The sequence below is a fragment of the Protomyctophum bolini genome (genome assembly GCF_963924005.1).
Source record: "Protomyctophum bolini genome assembly, chromosome: 9".
Lineage (NCBI taxonomy): Eukaryota > Metazoa > Chordata > Actinopteri > Myctophiformes > Myctophidae > Protomyctophum > Protomyctophum bolini.
This window is the reverse complement of record NC_137870.1, coordinates 40532903-40554167: the sequence shown is the minus strand read 5'-3', so window position 1 is coordinate 40554167 and position 21265 is coordinate 40532903. Positions and strand designations below refer to the sequence as shown.

The 21265-nt window shown below is 42.7% G+C and overlaps 2 protein-coding genes across 4 annotated transcripts in view; one reads left to right on the top strand and one right to left on the bottom strand.

The window, feature by feature from the left end:
- LOC308321870 (beta-galactosidase-1-like protein 2) overlaps positions 1–6955 on the top strand; it is a 33044-nt gene extending 26089 nt beyond the window's left edge. Inside the window, exons 13-18 of the mRNA XM_080772962.1 lie at positions 670–741; positions 1651–1729; positions 1876–1963; positions 2844–2958; positions 5224–5340; positions 6511–6955. Coding sequence (XP_080629088.1) covers positions 670–741; positions 1651–1729; positions 1876–1963; positions 2844–2958; positions 5224–5340; positions 6511–6597 — 558 coding nt within the window. The 3' untranslated portion in view covers positions 6598–6955. The remainder of the gene's footprint in view (positions 1–669; positions 742–1650; positions 1730–1875; positions 1964–2843; positions 2959–5223; positions 5341–6510) is intronic.
- A 4167-nt stretch (positions 6956–11122) lies between these two features.
- The window catches only part of b3gat1a (beta-1,3-glucuronyltransferase 1 (glucuronosyltransferase P) a), a 50899-nt gene continuing 40756 nt past the window's right edge, over positions 11123–21265 (bottom strand). For all 3 annotated transcript variants that reach the window (XM_080772510.1, XM_080772512.1, XM_080772511.1), the window contains 3 exons: positions 16994–17290; positions 13527–13634; positions 11123–13095 (listed from right to left, as the gene is read on the bottom strand). In XM_080772510.1, coding sequence (XP_080628636.1) covers positions 13548–13634; positions 16994–17290 — 384 coding nt within the window. In that variant the 3' untranslated portion in view covers positions 11123–13095; positions 13527–13547. The remainder of the gene's footprint in view (positions 13096–13526; positions 13635–16993; positions 17291–21265) is intronic.

The window sequence follows — 21265 nt, the reverse complement described above, 5'->3', positions numbered from 1 at the left end:
AGTGAACCGGTCCGAGACAGATAGTATGTCATGTCACGTATGTGTAAGTGTTATACTGTTCATTCAAATAATTTGTTACGACTCGCACAGGAAAGAGGGACGACTCTCTCGTATCTCTCTCTCGCTCTCTCTCTCTTTTCATACAGTAGTCCAGTGTCATTTCACAATTTTCACACAAACTTTCTGACTGACAGGAATGCAATTATGTGATCCTTAATATTAATAACGGCAAAGCAAGCAACTGCTCATTTCTCCAGGTGCCGTCTCTCCATTTTACTTTGATAACCAGTAATTTGGGCTACAGGGCAGACTGGGTTGGGTCATTTCCTAGTGTTTAAAATGAGATGTTCCTCTAAATCTGGGTAGAAATGTAAAAGAAAAATAAAGGTGCCTTTTTCGAATTCCAGCGCCTGCCCTTCAAATTCCCTCTGCACGTCCCTGCCCCCTCTTTCCCCTCTCTCTCATCAAAGCAATTGAATGGACAGGACTTGCTGGGTGTTGAAAAGCCGGTTGTTATTAGGCTACTTTTTGTTTTTGCGGGCCACGGGCCGGGGTGGTGCGGGCTGGCTCCCGTGGCGGGGCTGGGCGGGACGGGCGGGTTATGAAAAAAAGCCGTCTCGCGCATCACTACCGTCTACCATAACAGAATTGCTCTATTGTGTACTGTAGGTGTTTCTGGACAGACATTTTGTTGGTGTCCTGGATTATAAGACAACAGAGCTTCCACTCCACGATGGGAAGGTAGTGTGTGTGTGTGTGTGTGTGTGTGTGTGTGTGTGTGTGTGTGTGTGTGTGTGTGTGTGTGTGTGTGTGTGTGTGTGTGTGTGTGTGTGTGTGTGTGTTTCTGATTTGACATTGATGCATGCTAGATGTAAACAAAGGGTTAAGTGTCATGGCCGCCCCCAATGCATTTCCAATAGAAGTCACATGGTTTGGCACAACATTTTTGTTGTACGGCTTTCGGCTGTGTTTCGACTGCCCCCCCACCCCCTCATACAAAACAAATGTTGTGTCAAACCATGTGACTCCCATTGGAAATGCATTGCGAGCTTGCATCAGTAAACAAGTCTCATGCATCAGCTATACACCAATCTGTTGTGAAGGTGTGAGTCAGGCCATAGTGCGTATGTGTATTTATTTGAACGTGTTACTCCGTCCTCATGTGCCCTTTGTGTATTTGCCTTTGGGCCTTGTCTGTATAGTAGGTCGGTTGATGAGTTGGCCTTGGATTAAAGTGGATCAAATGGATACAAGCTTTTAATATAACCAATAACGCCATGCTGCATGTGAAACACACTGGGGAAGCTGATGAATTACATTCGGCGGCGAGATATTAATCTAACACCAACAGACAAATGTTTATTCTAACAGAGCAAATTTGGCGCTGCACTGCGGCGACATGGACATAAGGGCTACGCTTGCACAAATTTCTTCCTCGGGAGACAAATAATAAAGAACCGTAACCTTAACCTTAAATTCCAGTAGCCAAGTTCACACCTACCTGCTACTGAAAAGCAAATTCACATGCAGAGCTTAGTATAGGGTCGTTTCAGGAGAAATAAATGTGTAAATATGTATTTTCTGTTTTCCCTGTGCTGTCGACTGAGGAGTATACATAAAAACAACCAAAATGTGTTTTGTTCTTTGAAGGGAGAAAGAACTTTGAGATTGCTGGTGGAGAACTGCGGAAGAGTAAATTATGGGAAGCTCCTTGATGAACAGCGCAAAGGTACACTACATCGATCTTCAGATCGTTGTTGATGTGATTATAACAGATCTTTTTCATTTTCCCCATGATTTACCACAAAATGAAATTAATGAACGGTTTATAAAGATCTCTGAGAGAAATAACGGTGGACTTTCCTTGCCCTCCAGGTCTTGTTGGAGATATTGAGTTAAACCACCGGCCACTCCGAAACTTCATGATTCGCAGTGTGGATATGAAGCCAAGCTTTGTAGACAGGTTTGCATATAATCACATACTTTCCACTTAACCTCATGTTTTAGTTTAGTTTTTCATTTTCTATCATACACATAATCTGTGTCTGATTTAGAACTGTCGATTAGAGCCTGATTAAAGGGAAATATCACCCCCCAAATTACTTTAGTTACTCAAACTCACCCCATGGAGACCTGAATTCATTGATATTTGTCGCATTCCTAAGCCGATAATTTGATGACACAAAGGAGACTCTTTGTGTCTCCATAAGGAACCACAGCTGGTTAATTGGTGAATTTTTACAATTCTGAATTTTGAACCTTGTCATGGAGGTTTTCAGTTTCCTCATCCAATATAAAATTGTATAATTTGACTAATATGCCATTATTAAAATGCCATGTCCAGAAGCAGCGAATGAATATATAATGCAAAACATATAAACCACCTGATGGTTTTGTTGAAAGAGTTGGGTAAAACCATTTCTTATAGGGATAAGAAAGAGAATATAATCATGTATATCTGTTACGATACTGTACATGCTGCTATTTTTTTACCATTGCCCTTTCGTCTATGTACAGTACATAACGATATATCTTGAACATCTGACATGTTTTCCATGTTCTTTCTTCCTATCTTGTCGCAGGTTCGTGTGTTGTGAGCTTGTAGATCTGCTATTTTTGCTGAATGTTCCCCGTATGCTGGGGTTCAAGTTGTTAACACTGCAAGCTAACGATGTGGTTGTTATCCTGTACAACGATCTGCTATTATGGCCAAATGTTCAGCTATTTTCACAGAATATTCTAGTACGAGTCTTACGACATGCCCAAAATAGTGACAGTAGTTGTGGAGGACATTTGTAATATGGATACAGTAATAATAATGATAATGGCCTATTCTGTTTCAGACTTCAGAGTTCTGGCCATTGGAAGTCTATCCGCCATCAGCCCTCCTTCCCGGGGTTCTTTCAGGCCAAGCTGTATGTAGATGGACCACCCAGAGACACCTTCATTAAACTGCCTGTGAGTAGGACAGCCAATCGGCTACACCCAGAGACACCTTCATTAAACTGCCTGTGAGAAGGTCAGCCAATCAGCTTCTAGCTGTACGTAGATGGACCACCCAGAGACGCGTGATTTGGAATCCCACTGCCGATCCAGGACCCGCCTTAGCATGTGTCTGATTGGCTCCCGGGCAAGCATAGTTTTACTGAGGTTTCTCGTTAGGGTTAGGTTTCTGGTGAGAACTGTCAATCACAGCGACTACTGGCCAATCACAGCAGGGTTTCCTGGAGCTGCGGTGGGATTACAAATCACGCCCCAGAGACACCTTCATTAAACTGCCTGTGAGTAGGACAGCCAATTAGCCTCTGGCTGTGTCATTCCTCAACCTATAATTCACAAATCCACAGAGGGTACAGGCAACACTGTCGCGTTAACAAACGCCTAGAGCAGTTGTCTCTTCCGGGTTTTTAAACAGCTGGTGGATGGAAATGGAAACAAGACCACAAGGACGTTTTTTTGGTGCTATCCCTTTAGAACTGAGTGTTTGACTACTCTGTTGCTGTTTTTACATTCATGTTCAATAAACTAAATCAATCAATCAAGTGTGCGGCTTCAACTTGTATCGTCGGCCAAAAAACTGAACCGCTTTGCCGACGCTTCAAGTTGAAGCCGCGCACTATATAGCGTCATTTCCATCCACCAGCTGTTTAATTAAAAACCAGGAAGAGACGCCTGCTCATAGGCGTCTTCTTGCTGCCTCTTGACTCGACAGTGTGCCTGTACCCAGAAGTGTGCCCTGAGTGCGGCCATTACTGAGGCGTACCGTTGATTAATTACCCACACCTGGCCTACAGGACACTAATCCATGGAGCAGTGCCCTGTAGGCCTGGCCGCCTGGTGCAGCTAATCAGTTAATCTCAGTAATGGCCAGTGATGGCCCAGGGCACCTCTCTGTGGATTAGTTTATATACATTGAGGTCCATTGGTGACGTCTCCCAGCGATTCTCAACATGATTGGCCGTGAGGGTATTGCAAGTAATTGGCAAAGACTAACATTGGAATGATAGTATAACAGCGTTTATATTATAATTATATTATAATATTATAATTTCAAATATATGTAAAAACCATCGTGGAATACATGAAACATGCATGACCTGATTAGATATGCATTTTTATTTGCATAGACCAGTGATTTTCAACCTAATTCCTACGTCATCCTATACCGGGGAAACTCAGGTTACAAAAATCGTAAATTTAGGGTAAAAAATTAAATTGTATAATATATTGTATGTTAAACTTGAATTTATACAAGAACATGTAACTTTAATTATACAATGAATAAGAAAACGTAAATGCACACAAGTTTAATTTCATTTAAAAACAATGCAAGGCTAAGCTCGCAACGTGTGTTGGGTTTTCGGACTCAAAATGTCACTGGCTATGTTTACATGCACACAATATAATAACATTATTATTGCTCTTATTGGATTAGGCTGTTTGCATGCATAGCGAAACCATGTTTCCTGTTTTTACACGCTGTAATTATTGATTGAATACCTCGCGTGCCCCCCATGAGTCCCATCATTTATTAATTGTGTCCCTCCCATGGTTCCCTTGTAAAATAAATTAATAATAATGACTCGTTATGTTGGTATTATAAATGCCAAATTCACTCCAATCTGTCTGTCTGTCTGTCTGTCTGTCTGTCTGTCTGTCTGTCTGTCTGTCTGTCTGTCTGTCTGTCTGTCTGTCTGTCTGTCTGTCTTCCTTCCTTCCTTAAGTGGCGGTGCTGTATGTAATTATAAGCAGGCGAATAAGGGTGGCAAAATATAATTTTCCGACAAAGAGGCAATAAAATTGACAACGCTTGAGTCCAGTAGCTGCAGTGACAGTGTTATATTTGAGTCATATTGCTGCTACAGTATAGCTACAGCTACTGTAGCACACACAGTTAGATTGATAGATAATGAACTGGACGTGAATATTTTAATTAGTTGTCTTAAACAAAGGCCATAGTGACGCCAAAGTCAGCAGGGTTAATCCTGCTCGCTAATGAACTAGCACATCAAATTACGTGGAATTTCAGGCAGGAGTTTTCAAGATAGAGCCCCTTCCGACAGTGGGGCTAAAAAGAACCAAGAAGGGCCATTTTACTAGATACCTTGTTAACGTGGTTTATATGGGATGTCTGTACTTTTGAGATGGATCGATTGTGCCTTTGATAAACCAAATCGCTTTGCTGTTTGTATGAGTTCCAATCTTCACTGGTTCTACGCACAGGGCTGGAGCAAAGGGGTGGTTTTTGTCAACGGGCAGAATCTAGGACGCTACTGGTCCATTGGCCCCCAGCAAACCCTGTACCTTCCCGCTCCCTGGCTTCAGAAAGGAGATAACAAGGTAGGTGTTTCCTATACCGCGTCTTGCAATGGATCTGGTCTACAAGATTCGCTACACCAGGGATACTCAAATAGCTGAACCTGTGGGACACAATACAAAAATGGCAAGGGGACGCACACGCAGATCCGACACACCAACGGACTGACATGCGGAAACAACGGTCGGACATGCGGTGGAACATGCGCTGCCCCCGTGCTTGCGTTTAGGGTCAGGTTAGGGTTTGAGGTCTAATGGTCGGACCAATAGTATGTCTAAACTACCCATCTTGCAATGGGTCTGCTCTACAAGATTTGCTGCTACAGTACATACCTGTCTAAATACTTCCTTAGTTTGAATGAAATCCACACTCACAACACCAGAGGGAGTTCAACAAACAAGGGATTGAATTAATTTAGCTCCTATGCCACTAAAATGTGGAACGGCCCTACCAACAGCCATTAAGACATGTGAATCCCTTGACTCCTTCAAAACCGCTCTCGAAAAGCACCTACAGACGGACTGCAATTAGAAACTGTCCCCTGTAAGTCTGAAGTCCCCATACTGAAGTATGTGTACGTCTCTAAAATGCTGGACCCTGTTGTAAACCAGTGTGAGTGCTTAATCACGGTGTGTCCAGAGTAACAGTTTTTGTATTGACCTGTGCTTTTGTTTGAAATGTACCCATTCTACATACTGTGAAATAAAATGTCCAATCAATCAATCAAACCGTAACCATGACATACACAATGTGTCCCAGTTGGGATGGAACCCCTGACACTGGCACTGTGCCTGAAGCCTTGAGCTACAAGCTACACTACACACACAGCCACGACATTGACATTCACCTCACACCTCCTTCTTTCTAGTCAACAGTTTGCATACATAACTACCGGTGATGATCAACGCCCTGTGGCTTTGATGATATAAACTATACAAGGCTTTGTGGAAAAAAAGCTTTATCTCTCTCTCTCTCACCCGTCCTCTTAAATCCCATCATCACTCTGTTTCTCTCCCCCTCCCCCTTTCTCTCTCTCTCCCCCCCCCCCCCCCCCCCCCTCTCTCCCCCCCCCCCCTCTCTCTCTCTCTCTCTCTCTCACACACATTATGTTTATGTACTATCCATCAACCACCTCCAGGTATAACTCTGCTTCGCTGACAGGCTGCTTCACCTCTCTTTACTCTCCATCACAGCTCATGGTGTTTGAAGAGCAGGAGGCAGACGGCGAAATCCAGTTCTCCAGCGGCCCCGACTACGGCATGTCCGTCGACGTCCAGTGAGGACATAAGAGGTGAGACAGAGGAGGGAACAGGGGTCACGGTGACGGGACGGGTGTCGGGGTCTAAGGGAGGGAGGACGTTGGTAGTAATTGCAGGCGGAGGACGAGGCCTGAGGGCGGTGGCTGTGAGCTTCATCCCTCCCTCCCTCCCTCTCGCGTCCTGATGTCTACCGGGAACACACATGGCGCTCAGCACTGATGCACTTCACTGCACATGACATTTCACTTCCTGGTGGGGAAACGCCGCTGCGGTGATGATCCGGATTAATCTGGCTGCTTACAGCTCTTCCCCCCCCCCCCCACCACCAGCCAGGCAGTGCTGACGTTACTACATGTTAATACATGGCTCTTGGTGAAGACATCTATAATTGATTTTAGTTGTGGTACTTTCTTTTCTAATAATTGTTTTAATATAATATAATATCAATAACTTATGTCAATAAATGACCCACACTCGTATATATAACCCACAATAATATAATAAATTATATTGTCATGGTTTCCGTTTTAAATTATCTTTTCGTGCTTGTATTATTAATAGGAAAAACATGTTGATTTAAAGCTGGTTCGACAGCTTAGCCATTGGCCAACATTGGCTTTTCTGATTAACATCAATGAGCCCCCTACTGCCAAGAAGCGAAGATCACGGGGTGGCGTCTTTAATCTGTTCCTCGTAGCTCACTTACCTTCCTATTGGATGTTGTAGATACTGTCATTCTGCCTGGCCAGCATTGTTATTTTTCCTTTCAGTAGTATGAACAGGATTGGAACATATAGCTGTGAAAACTACACTGTATACAACATAACACACTGCACCATTCACCACTGCATGGTGGTCTTTGATCATCAGACTAAAAGCCTTTTCAGGCAGGGAGCGACTGACACACCTAGTAATTAATTTTCAATGAGAGGCGTGCATTTATTTTGGACACGGGCGATTGAGGGGCGATTACTCAAGCGTATAGTTTCACGGCCGTGCTCGTTTCGTGCACACGCCCACGGGCGACTGGACCTGGATTGTGGTCATCTTCTTTTTTCTTTTGTGATTCACGTCCTGCGTCCCCTCGTGAGCAGACCTGGAGCAGACCTGTCGCTGATCCAGGTGACAATGCCCACGTCACTCGCTCCCCAGCTTCACTCAGTGGAGTGGGCAGGGTCTATTGTCTGGAGCCATAAGGCTAACTGCACAGCAATTTATTTACTTGGTATTTGGTTTGTTTATTTGGTAGCCTGATTCTTGTATACTTCCAAGTTCCATACACCAGATGTACCAAAAATACTTTGGCCAACGTTCTCCTCAGAATATGAATGCTATGGGTTAAAGTGATCAATGCAAAACAAATATCCTATCACACAAACATTTGGCGGTCCCCCTGTAGTAACTATGATGCCCTCTTGGGGCCTCTTGGGGTCTCGAGCTTGTATTTTTGAAAAATCCTGAGAATGTGGTGGAACAACATATTTTGTGGCGGAACAACATATTTTCAGATAGGGGTCGGAGGCCAAATACTGTATACAATGTTTGGAGTCCTTGACATGAAATGGTTTGAGCACCACTGATATAGAAACATAGGTCACCATTTAGACGGCCTTTGTAGAATCGTCCTCAGGTCTAAATGGGTTAAGCGCAGCTTGACACGGCAGCATTGATTGCATATGGCTGACCTATACAGGGCTCGTCTATACGGTAGCACTGTTTCCCAAACACTGGGCACATGTGAACCGCGCGGACACATTTATGGGTGCCTTCATCTTTTTCTTACATTTAGTTTTTAATTATTATTTCAAAACATTTAAAAAAATAAATCATTCCCCCGAAGAAAAAAACGTTTTCATGAATTAAAAACAAATCCAATCATTATTTTTCAGTAATGTCATGAAGAGATCAAGGAAAAAATCTAGAAAAAATAAATTCCAATTAGGAAATAAAATGTTTAAGTAGTAGTGAAAATAGCAGATCTACTATACACACACTCACAAACGTGGAAGGGTCCCGGGGAGACAAATGTCTCTTTGGGGTCCCAGGCTAAATGTTTGGGAACCACTGGTCTATAGCAAATGGCAAGACATGGCCAACCAAAGGGCCATTTTAAAACATTGATTGTGTTCAGTATATTAATGTGACGGACAATCGGACATTATTTCATTCACTATTTTCAACTTACTTGGTACAAGAAAAAAATATTTATAAATAAATTAATTAATTAATTACCGGTAAATACATGAGCTGGATGACGTCGTACAGTATATATACGGAATGTATTAAATTAGAAAGAAACGGATCAGGTATAGCTTTCAGTTGTTTGTTTTATTATTTTTTTCAATTCAACTGTATAATCGTCTCTCTCTCTCTCTCTCTCTCTCTCTATCTGAGACAAAGATCCACTGTGGCAAATGAATAATCTTGAGATTTACATGCAGAAGTGAGAAATACATAAAGGCAGACAATGAGGGTGGGTTATGAGCAAAGGCAGGAGTTGTGTTTGTGTGACTTTGCCTTCTTATAGAGAATGACCGTTCACCACATTTACTACTGAATAATCTGGACTACGGAATATGCTGCTTGGCGAGTGCTACAGTGCATATTGCTTGGTGTGGTTTGGGGGTTTTGGTTGTTGCGTTCAGAGAGAGTGGAACAGTGTTAGAATTTTAATATTGAATGGTATCGCACCATAATTCAGGATTTGACCTCTCTTAACTCTTATCAGCCTACCTCAAGAAACAATATAGCACAACATCAGAAACATGTGAAGACAAGCTGTGTTCTTGTCGATACTGCTAACCCGCTATGCATGTGTCTGTGGGCAAAAAAGGGGGAACATCTCTTATAATCCAGTCATACAGGACATACGGTACATTCTTGAAATAAATAGATAAATAAATATATTACGGTAGATTTTTATATATATATATATATATATATAAATAAAGGGCGAGCTGAATTGATATTTCATAATAGAACAGATCAATATACGTTTGTCTAATGTGGCACAACCTTCCACAACCACAACCCAGTCTTATGAATTCAATATGAAGACAGCCAGGTTGTCATGAAATCTAACACTAGTCATTGTTTGCAACAGTGTTTTTATATCATTCCCAAGCGCAACCCGTAATAGCGCGGCGTTTCCAGTTGATGAACCCAAGGTAACATCTTTGTAACTTCAGCAGCGCTCTGTTTCTGAACTGAGTAACCCATGCTTCAGAGCCTTGACAACTGACCTATCTCCAAAAAGGAAAACAGCTTTTTCCCTCGGTTGTGTGGTTGGTATTCTCTCTCTCTCTCACTCTTTCAAGCGTAGCTACACTTGTGCCGGGATATGCTAGATAAGAGCTGCTTGCTAGTGCGTATTGTACTAGGATGATGACTTCAAATCAAATAGAGGCAAGATTGTATTATGAGGTGTATAATATATTCAGCTATATAACTTCATAAGGACTGATTGCTAGCTTCTATTGTGGGAATTACTCTGCAGAACCTCTCTCTCTCTCTCTTATCGTCGCTGTTGGGCAGAAACCTTGTATGTCCAAAACTGTTACTGTTGAACCATGTGTTCCGATGGATCCAATGTAGTTTAGTCACAAGCTCCTTTAATACTTTTCATTGGTTCAATATTAATAAAACCCACAGACAGACTTCGACCTGAGCTCCCTTTTCCACAAAAACATTTTTTATTTGATTTTTATAGCGAAAATAGCAGATCTACAAACTTACAATGCATCACACAGTGCATGCGATGCATTGTGCACTTGTAGATGGGCTATCTTCGCTACTCTTGTGCTAGGTATAAAATAGGGCGACGGCATACAGAGATGAAATATGGAGTTACAAGATTTGAGCCTAACAGCAACGTTACGATACTCAATTTATGCTTCATTACTCGAACCGCTCGTTGCAAAGAACTGACAAAGGGCTTTTACTGTGGGAATTGCTCTGCAGCAAATCATCAATTATTGTAGGCTTCATGATGTCATGTTTGTGCCAGTCTCGTCCAAGAGCCTTTTTAGGTGCATAGAATTGCACTCTATACACAGGGACAGTGTAATATTTAGGAACGTGGTAACAATGAACCCATTAAAACCGGGAAAGTGTCATTGTAGCGTTGGTTATTCAAAAATAGCAGATATAGGACAAGCTTGTACCGTCGCCCTTGTACATCTGCAAGTTTTTTTCTAATCTTTGAAAGTGTTCAGAATGCATTTTGTAGAATCGCCCGCAGGACAAAATATTTCTTATGCATGATACAGTATACTGTAGCCCCAAAGTGCAGTGCAGCAAATATTTGTCAGGGCAGGCCCTTCTCATTGTAGATGGATGCGATACCAAAATCCATGCTGTACTTTGGCTTGGCACAGGGCAGGCTTGTTTTCTACCTAAAATATCTAGCATCCTTTCTTTTATTTCAGCGAGTTTCCTATGGGACGTACTATTCTTGTTTAAACGGAATTCACATACCGGTAATACTGTCTTCAAACACTGAGGAGGCTTTGTTGGGTTAACTAAGCTACAGCATAATTTTCTAAGATTTTTAATTTATTTTGTGCTATTCACTGACCTGTTATTACACTTCAGACCACTTGAAAAGGAAGCCATGAATAAAACAGTATTTGAGGTCATGCATAAATTCTGGAGGGCTACAATTCCATTTGTCCAGCGTTATCGGGGTACACAGCTCTGTTTACCAATAACTCGCATCCCTATTCATTTTGTACTATAAACCGATGTGACCGAAGTCATTGTGTATATGGCCTACTGTATTTGTATATCAGTCCTAATGATATCTTGTGATAGTGAACTGAAACATTGCCAATCGCCTTGTTAGTTGCTAGCCTTGTGTACACAAACTGCTGTTGATCAATTTTCTCGTGTCACAGTTTCCATTTAGGCAACACCATTGCTTTGGATTTAATCACTTTTTGAAAGGATCATTGCTGCTACAGTACGAACCTCTTGTTCAGGTGTTATACTCGTGTCATAACACCGGAGTTCAATTAAAATTCAACAAACTGAAGTGTGATGTGCTACTTGTTTCCATGTGGGGAAAACCTGTGAACCAGTGCCTTGTTATGTGTCGGTGACACATTACAAAAAGAAAATCTTTTTTTTTTACATAAATACAGTAATTACATTGCCCCTTCGTTTATAGGCACCGAAATCTATAGCCACTGATCCTCTTGATTGTTCTTGTTTTAATTTAATATAATATACATAGTATGTTGTATTTTTTTTAAGTGCTAAATCGACTGTTGGGATTTGTACGTTTACATGTGCGCTTCAGGTCACAAGCATAAAGTTACATATCCACTGGGGAACTGACTGCATCTGTTATTTTCAGGGGAAAGGGAGGCGGGTGTATACTGCACATTGCTGATTGCACTCGGAGCCCAGTGCGTTTTTAGCCCTGGGAGCTGTGAGCATTCAAAACGAATAAGATTTCAACTTTATGCATAAGAGCACTTCACCTCACACAGCCTTCCCGCATGCAGTAGTTGGCTTTTCAAGAAGTGTGCATGGCCTGGACTCCTCCCTAGCATCTGTTAAGTTAAGTGCTACTACATGTACTGTAAAAAGAGGTGCCCGCATGAACACAGACGGCAATCCATCTCAGACAGCAAGTTTCCTTCTCAAGGGTATTATATGGACAGTTTGAATGATGCATGACATGTATGATTGATAATGTCAAATGGATAATGTCAACCTAAGCGTCAAATGAAGGCAAGAGTCAGTAGTATTTATAACTAGCAAGTAAAATGCATGTAAACACCCAAAAAACTATTAAATTAAGTTAAAGCAAACATGTTTTTAGTTTTTTTTTTTAAAGTTTTTTTTCGTCATACAAAAAGGACATTCTTTCCCTTTTTGAATCTGTGGATGCAGGGAAATAAATCGTCCAAAATGTCTTCATAGCCATGACAATGTCCAGACTAATGGCCGAGACCGCATCCACACATCCAGCGACAACACACACATTAAAACTGAGCTGGAATCAGGTTTCTGTTCATTTCCACCTTCCGGCCTCGACCGTGTGCAAATTCAGGCCCACGCTGCTTACAGGAGGGTGTTGGAGGGGCACAGATATTTTCTTAACCAGCCGAGTCGTGCTTAGTTGGGTTGAAATGGCTGGTTTCTATGCATTTCATTTAGTTGTGCTGTCTCTTGTGTTGAGTACTCTGTTGTACCGTGCAGGCGCAGAGCACAATAATCCACCCATGGAGTTCTCCCTTTTATGTCATCTGCTAGCAATGGCAACATTGGACCTGATAAATATTGCCATCTTGTACTATTCTGTGCTTTAATATGATACATTTGTACAGTTTTAATCCCAATATTAAGAGTGTTTTAGATGCAGTAAAGAGGATTAGATCCCCCACACGTTCTAAAGGCAGTCTTTTGCTGACATCGTTAAGACGTTAGCGCTGAGAGAAAGAGAGAGAGAGGGAAAAAAATCTTTCTTTGTATCCCCCTCTTTCTTCTTCTCCTTCGGTCCAAAGCCGTCACCTCTAGAAGAGAATGGATAGCAGATTTAACATGGGTTATTTATACCGTTCCGGGTCACCCCCCCGCCCCCTCCACCCCCCCTTCTGTTTGCGTTTCGATTACGGTGGTCAGTAGCTGCAGTAATTGGCTGAATATACATTAACATTATACAATGTCTGCTCTGTTGAGACTGATCAGGTGAAACTGCTAAAACCTTTGATCACTAATTGATTTCAGCTTATAAATACAACAAGTTAAAGAAGAGTTCTAGTTCTTCAGTGTAGAATTAATTAAAGTAGGTGCAACTTAATATTAAGGGTTTAAGAGATTGTAAACACACTAGCTGTGCTTAAATATGGAGGGGAAGAGGTTGTAAAAACATGAATTCCTTAACATTTTACATGTAATATTCTCAAGTGAATTTGTCTTTTGTTATCCTCCGTAATAATTACCATTTTCAGGTGGAAAAACTGTCAAATCTCCACATTGGGGTCTGTGAATCCTTTCTTCCCCTCATTAACAAGGACTGGTTTCTCTGTTCTCGTGTGCCAAACAAGTATCTGGTGGGAGGGGAAAGAAAACAGACAACACAAACAAACACATAACAAAACAAAATTAGCGACATGCAGAATTTTACAAGGATTCACTCCTATGTATGTCAGTATGTGCTCCTTTTTTTAATCCATGGCTATGCGTGATATCCTTGCCAGTGTTATATACCTCCCAATTATAGCCGCAAGGAAAGCACTGTGATACTGATAAAGACGTGTGTAATTTCAAAGGGCTACTCTAGTGTGCACCCTGGGGACGTGCAGAGAATTCTAGAGAGGCATGGGGCTGACATTCCATTAGAGGGCACTTTTGCCCAAAAATGTATAATAATAATAAAAATAATTGCTGATCTACATCAGCTATTTTCGGGGCGTGATCCCCTGCACTCTCTAGCTAGTGGACATGCGACCCACAACAACATTTGATTTCTAAACACATTCTTTCAATGTATAATGCTGCGTTCAACTTCAGGAGACTTTGGGAAAAAGGCAATTCTCCAGAATGCTGTCTTTGGGTATGGCATGGAGAGAGAGAGAGAGAGAGAGAGGGCATTTGAATTCTTTTCACCATAGTCAACGCAGCACTACTCATGGTCTGGTGAGGGCAAAAGGACAATATTTTTTATTTTCACAATATTTATCAGTATATTTCCTCAGTCGTGTAACTTTCCCGACTTTAAGCTGTGTTCAACACAGCCATGCAAAATAACACTAAATAACAGCTAAGAGGTGGCGAAAACCTTGCCCAGCATAGCAACGGTTTCTATAACTATTTGGATTTTCGGATATTCGGCTACATTGAAAATGACAGCCTCAATTGTACTCCGAGTTTAAATAAAGGTTATGATGATGATGATGGATTGGCATTGGACAAAGACTTTTGGGGTGGGGTTTAGCGAAGGGCTAATTATTAAGACACACTGCTTGTAAAACTGTTCTTTACAAGTCCGACTGCAACATGCCTCTTTTTCTTTGGCTGTGTAATACTAATACAGAGCCCAATCTCAATTTGGAGTGGGATGATTTGGCCCCGGGATGATATTTGGCCACGGAGAGTAAAATGGAATGGGAGTCCGCGAGGTGGAATGGGATGATGTGTTGGTTGGTGGAGTATAGTGGAGCCTGGGGGGAGGGAGGGGATGCTGTTGGTGGTGGTGGCGGCGGGGAGGCCCGAGCTCATTTCCCCTCCTCTTCTCCCTGTTGGAAGTACACGCTGATTCCCTTTCATCTCACCCTGGCTGATGAATAATGCATGGCCCCCGTGTTTGAGATTCGCCAGGAGCCCACTCCCACTTTGCTCAGGTGCCGAGGAGGGTTAATCATTGCACTCACATCCTCCAAAGAAGGTTGTTTATAAGGAGGAGAAGTGGTCATGTACGACTCACACCATCTCTATGGTCTGTCCCTAGCCTCATCTCAACTCTGATCAGTATGGAGTTTCAAGTTCGTTCCCGTTCCCCTAACCACCTCAGAATCCTCTCGTGTGTGTGTGTGTGTGTGTGTGTGTGTGTGTGTGTGTGTGTGTGTGTGTGTGTGTGTGTGTGTTTGTGTGTGTGTGTGTGTGTGTGTGTGTGTGCACGCGTGTGTGTGTGTGTGTGTGTGTGTCTGTCTCTCTCTCTCTCTCTCTCTCTCTGTGGATTCTGTGTGGGTGAGTGAGTGGTGTGGATTCATAGTGGTTAGTTGACACCCAGTTTGTCCGAGTCTGCCCAGAGACAGGTTTCAGTAGAGCTGTCCAGAAAGGCTGCAGGCAGGGGGCAGGCTGGAGGTGGCGTGGGCATGGAGGGTATACGCTACGGATACTACGCTTAGGGCTCTGTACTGTGTGTGTGTGTGTGTGTGTGCGAGTGTGCGTGCCTCACTCTCTGTCTCTCTCTCTCTCACCTTCTCTGTTTTGCGTCTGCATGTCTCGATTGATTTTCCAGAAGTATACATCATTGACGTACTTTCCTGAGAGACTGACTTCTCATTCTGCTCACTCTGGATTACTTATTTGTTCCTCCGGCATTTCTCAATTAGTTGGTGCATTATGTTAACGTCAATACTATACTGTGTCCTATTCCTGCTCTCTCTCCTCATACACTCTGAATTTTTAAAAAACGCAGGGAGTGCAGTGCCCGGCGGTGTCAAGTCGGTCGGACCCACGGTTGTCCAGAACCGCCCCAAAAAGGCCTCTGCCCGGGCTACGGACAGGGCCCCTGCCTGCCCAGTGTCCATATATGGAGCTGGGGCCTGTTCTGACATCATTCTGACGTCTGCATAGACTCCATATTAGGGCGTGCATGACAAAGAACTCCAGAAAGGACACAGACATCTGGGTGGGGCATGCATTTCCAACTTGCATCGTTCCAAGTAGGCCAGTTGCCCAACGGGCACCGCTGTAGAGGCCCCACGGGCACTGATCTAGTAGTAGTAGTAGTAATAATAATAATTATTATTATTATTATGGTTATGTTTCATTCCTTTGTATGTGCACTTTGCAATCTTTTGGGGTGATTTTTCTATTTGCCATTTGCCATACGAATGCAGTGCACCAGGCTAAGCAATACTTTCAAAGAAATGTAGGATGGCCACAGATTACAGTTTACAAGCCTAACAGGAACATTAAGTGTGATAGTACGTAATGTTCTGGTTGCAAATTGTCATTGCTGTTGTAAATGTGAATGAACAAAGTTGTTTAATAAGACAGACTGGCAAATACTGTAAGGATATTGATAACATCATACGCATACCCATGGAGGATATCATTTTTTAATTTGTTTTTTTAAACTGCAATAAGCTTAGCAATTATTGTTTACTGGATGCATCATTAACTCTTCTCAGGATTACTTTGTTTGGTTCCCAACTTGATGTGCATGGAAGAACGCACATTTTTATGGTGACAACCAACAATAATGTGAAATTGCAAGTTAAAGAACTGAACTGGATCTGTGTGTCATCTACTCATGCAAAGGCAATGTATAGGCATGGCAAAAATAAAAAATAAACAAAAAACATTGTCGCTGTTGGATTGAAAGCTCACAACATGTCACAACCTGAGTCGTGACACATTGTGAGCTTGTAGATCTGCTATTTGTGCGACAGAACGAAGTAGGGCATTAATGTATTTTTCTGTCCGGCAGCAACGATATGTGTGCTCAGCAGCCCTTGGTTGGAGGGTGGTGTGGCATGGTGTCACACTGTAATAGAAAGGTTGACGGTCCAATCCCCATGACAGCCATGTGTAATCCTGCCTAGCCTTTAAGCAAAATACTGGACATCTACCTCCTTAGCCATTGCAAATCACTGCTGATAAGCGTGTCGTCTAAATGCATGAAATGCAAATGTAAGTCTAACAAATGGAGTGTGAAGAGAAAAAGAATTAGAATTACCTTAGTGCAATTGGCTGCTTTTGGCTCCAGGTCATTGAGTGTGACCAGCTCTCGGAGCAGGCTGCTCTCCTGGTAGCCGCCCTTGACCCCCCGCAGCTTAAAGTAGGCCTGAGGCTTAAACAAGATGAGCCGCAGGTTGATGGCGAAGCCTGCCATGTCGATGGCGAAAGGCCGGTGGGGATCGAACACGGTTTTCCAGCCGTAAACCTTTCCCGCCGCGTTGACCTTGGGCGACTCGTAGCGCAAACCACCCACGAAGGCCACGGGCCACACGGAGACCTTCCGAGTCGTTCTCATCTATAGGGAGCAGAAAAGGACAGATGAGATGACATGAGTTAAGAAGAGGGATGAGCAGACGTTGTGAGAGAATCGGCACATTGAGGCCCATCAATCTTATAGGATTGATGGGCGTAGGAAAAGCGTTTGTATAATAATTTGTATTTAACCCAAATCTTCTCTTCTGGCACAAAACCTTTTCAAATATATGTCATTTTAGAGGTCCTTGGCATGACAATGTTTGACAACTACTGATTTAAAAGGCATTTGTAGAATCGGCATCAGGTCTCATAATGGTTTAATCCGCAAAAAAACATACATGACAGGAAGACAGGAGTATACGCGTCAGTAAGCCATCTTTCAGCCCATTCTGAAAGATGGCAAATGAGTTACAAAAAGAGGTTGTGCTTTCGAGAGTGGGATTCTCAGTGAAGTGATAAACCCAAAATAAAAACGGTAGCACATCTCAAAGGGGACAAAATACTCACATTTCCTCATATTTATTTGGCTTACATCACACACACACACACACACACACACACACAAACTTTGCACTTTCGGCAAAGCGCTTTCCTCAGAGCATTGCTACTGACTTGAGTCTGTGTGCTGTAAACAAGGAAGGCTCTTTGACGAAAACTATCTTATGTTTTTTGAGATGTGAGCAGAGTATTCTGTCCTCTGTGACTTGAACTTCGAGATGTGCTTTTTTTGTTTTTGACACATTTGACCATGTGTTGCACCACTCTGCTACCAATCTGGGAACCCATCTGCTACTCCACTAACATGAGCACATGAGAGATTTAAAAAAAAAATCATCTTTCTCTGTTGCTTTCAGTGAAATAGTACAACAGTGTAAATGTTCAAATAGGTGCTTTTAAAATAAGAACCATCCAAAGACCACTGACATACGCACCTTTATCTATTGTTCCACGACAGTTATTTAGGCCAAAGGAATAAGTTAACTAACCACCTAACTTCATATTATGATATCAATGATAGCAAAGAAAATGCTAGCCCTGGTCCAATGCTCTCTCTGACGCCTTGTGGAAGTACCTTCCACAGCCCTCTGGTCATATTTCCACTCCCGTGCGCTGTTTTTCTAATACCAGCAAATAAACAAAACAGCGTAACCACTCACCGAAATAAAGCCTGCTAGACCTTGGTAAAAGTCTATTCTCGAACCTGGGAAGCGTCTCAGGTCCCCAGTTTCTCTCTAAAATGCACTTTGTGTCATTTTAATAACGCATTTACCGCGCCGAGTCATTTCTTCTACTATGGCATTTCCGGGTTTTACCCGCGCCGATCTGGCTGGATTCATTTTATTTAATGATTAAAATAGTGCATTTTAGAGAGAAACTGGGGACCTGAGACGCTTCCCAGGTTCGAGAATAGACTTTTACCTTAAGGTCTAGCAGGCTTTATTTCGGTAAGTGGTTACGTCGTTTTGTTTATTTGCTGGTATTAAAAAAACAGCGCACGGGAGTGGAAATATGACCAGTGGGCTGTGGAAGGTAAGGCGTCAGAGAGAGACACTCGCTGTAAGCATTGGACCAGGTCTAAGAAAATGCCAACTTTGAACCTGTGTATTCCAGGTCTTTATCATAACAATTCAATTGAGATTGCATGTGAGATTCAGAATATGAGACGGTGTTTACATACTGTAAATTGTAACCACCTAAACAAAAACTGACAAAGTAAAATCACATTCAGTTTGGAAACTTTTCCTGCATACATCGTATCAATGTGGGGGTCCTTGGCACAAAAAACTTTGCAAAAAAATGATCTAAGTAAGGAGTCCTTAAGGAGGTCCCAGCTAAATGTTTGATAGGAACCAAATGCACCCTTATGGGTCTGTAACTCATGCATTCCGGTTGGTTACATACATGTAGTGTAGTGCAGAGCGGGAGAAAAGGATGTTCTCGAAGTAAAAAGGTACCCTACCCACACATCCTTGAATCTCACATCATCAAAAGATCCTTTTTTGTTTTGTGTAATAATTATTTGCTCCAGCATTAAAGTTTTTTTATATATATATATATATATATATATATATATATATATATACAGTAATGAGGAAGGGAGGACAATCAGGACATTAAAAATACAGCAGAGTCATTATCATCAAACTCTACGATACACAATTAAGGACAGTGGTGTTTCTGTAGCAGAACCGCACCACTTATAGAAGTGTGTGTGTGTGTGTGTGTGTGTGTGTGTGTGTGTGTGTGTGTGTGTGTGTGCGTGCGCGTGACTGAGAGACGGTGTGCGGCTGCACGCATGTCTTCTCTTGTCTTGTGCAGGCCAAATGTCCCATGCATCGTAGAATTTGAGAGACAGAGAGAGAGAGAGAGACAGAGAGAGAGAGGGGAGGAGAGAGAGCGAGACAGAGAGAAAGACAGAGAGAGACAGAGAGCAGAGAGAGACACATTTTACTGGTCCTCACAATGAAAATGGTAATTTATGAATATATATTTATTCTATATATACTGTAAGTATAGGCAAAGAATAGGTGTCGATCTGCAAGCTCACAGATCAACACCTCTGCAAGCTCACAACGCCTCGCAGTGAAGCGTGTTGTGACTGTGTAGATATGTTATTTTAGGTGTGTGTGTGTGTGTGTGTGTGTGTGTGTGTGTGTGTGTGTGTGTGTGCGTGTGCATGTGTGTACGTGTGGTTTTGTGGTTTTGATCAGAACGGCAATGTTCTGTCCTAATTTCTCACTTATCCAGTATCCACGCATCTCGTTTGGAATCTTAACGCTTCTAAAGAGAGATCAGACGAGGTAGCGCGAGGTAGTAATGGAAGATTAAAATGGAAGGCAGTAGAATCTGCCCATCTGCTTAGCACTCTAGCGCCCTTATTTTGACAAACTCTGGCAGCATCATAAGTGTTAAGCCTGGCCCGTTCAACTGTGGGAGGATTTCGCGGCACCGCAGTAGTGTGGAACCAACCATGTTCGTCTGGAAACATAACCAACCAGGGCCCTGCGTGCAAATATGGGGCGTGCTTATCACCTGTGACGTACGCAATTAAGCCCCCAGAACAGCTGGTCAACGTTGAAGCTGCCACTAACCTACTGGCCAAAGCTGGAACTGCAGCACGTTCCGCGATGTTCATGGACGTGGCTGGACGTTCAGTGACGTCGTGTGCATAATGTGCGTCAACCCAGACCTCAAATTTGAGACAGCTCCCAATTTCCGCTCGCTCGAGCCATTGAGTTATAATGGTATACTTCCGGCAGTCTTCCGGGTGCTTCAAACCGCCACTGAGCAACTTCCATTGAAATGAATAGCGGGTCGCACCTGGTCCGCGCTCTATCCGTTATAACCAAGTTGGACTGCGCTGCTCTCATTGGTTGTACTGTAGGTCTAACCAATAGAGTTCGTTTGAATCTTTTTGTAACCGCCCCCTTGGAAAGAATCTGTAGTGCAGAGCAGGAGAAAAGGATGTTCTCAAAGTAAAAAAGGTATACCCTACCCGCCCATCCTTCAATCTCACATCATCAAAAGATCCTCTTTTGTTTTGTGTGCCTCTCTGTAATAATTATTTGCTCCAGCATTGGCAGCAAGAGCTGCACTGTAATAAAAGTTTTTCTTTATATATATATATACAGTAATGAGGAGAGGGAAAAATCCTATTGCTTAGAAGAACGAGATATAGTCCATATTCCACATGGTGATATTGTCTGTAAGCCGCTGTACGGTCAGCGCACAAGAGTCTGAAGTGCATCGGAGCAAGACGGGGGGGGGGGGGGGGGGACTCATGAGGAATCTAGGGGTTCAGAAACACGTTTTCACTTTAGTGAAAGCAATGGTGCCAGCAACCCAGATAAGATTTGGCAGGATAGTTCCATTTAACAAGCTGTGGGTGTTAAGGGTGTAAAGAGGGAGAGAGAGAGCAAGGTGAGTGCGTGCATGCGTGCGCACTCACCGCATGTGTGGGTGGTGTACAGAATGTGAAGTTGTGTGCATGTGTGAGACTAGCCGGTCTGTTACT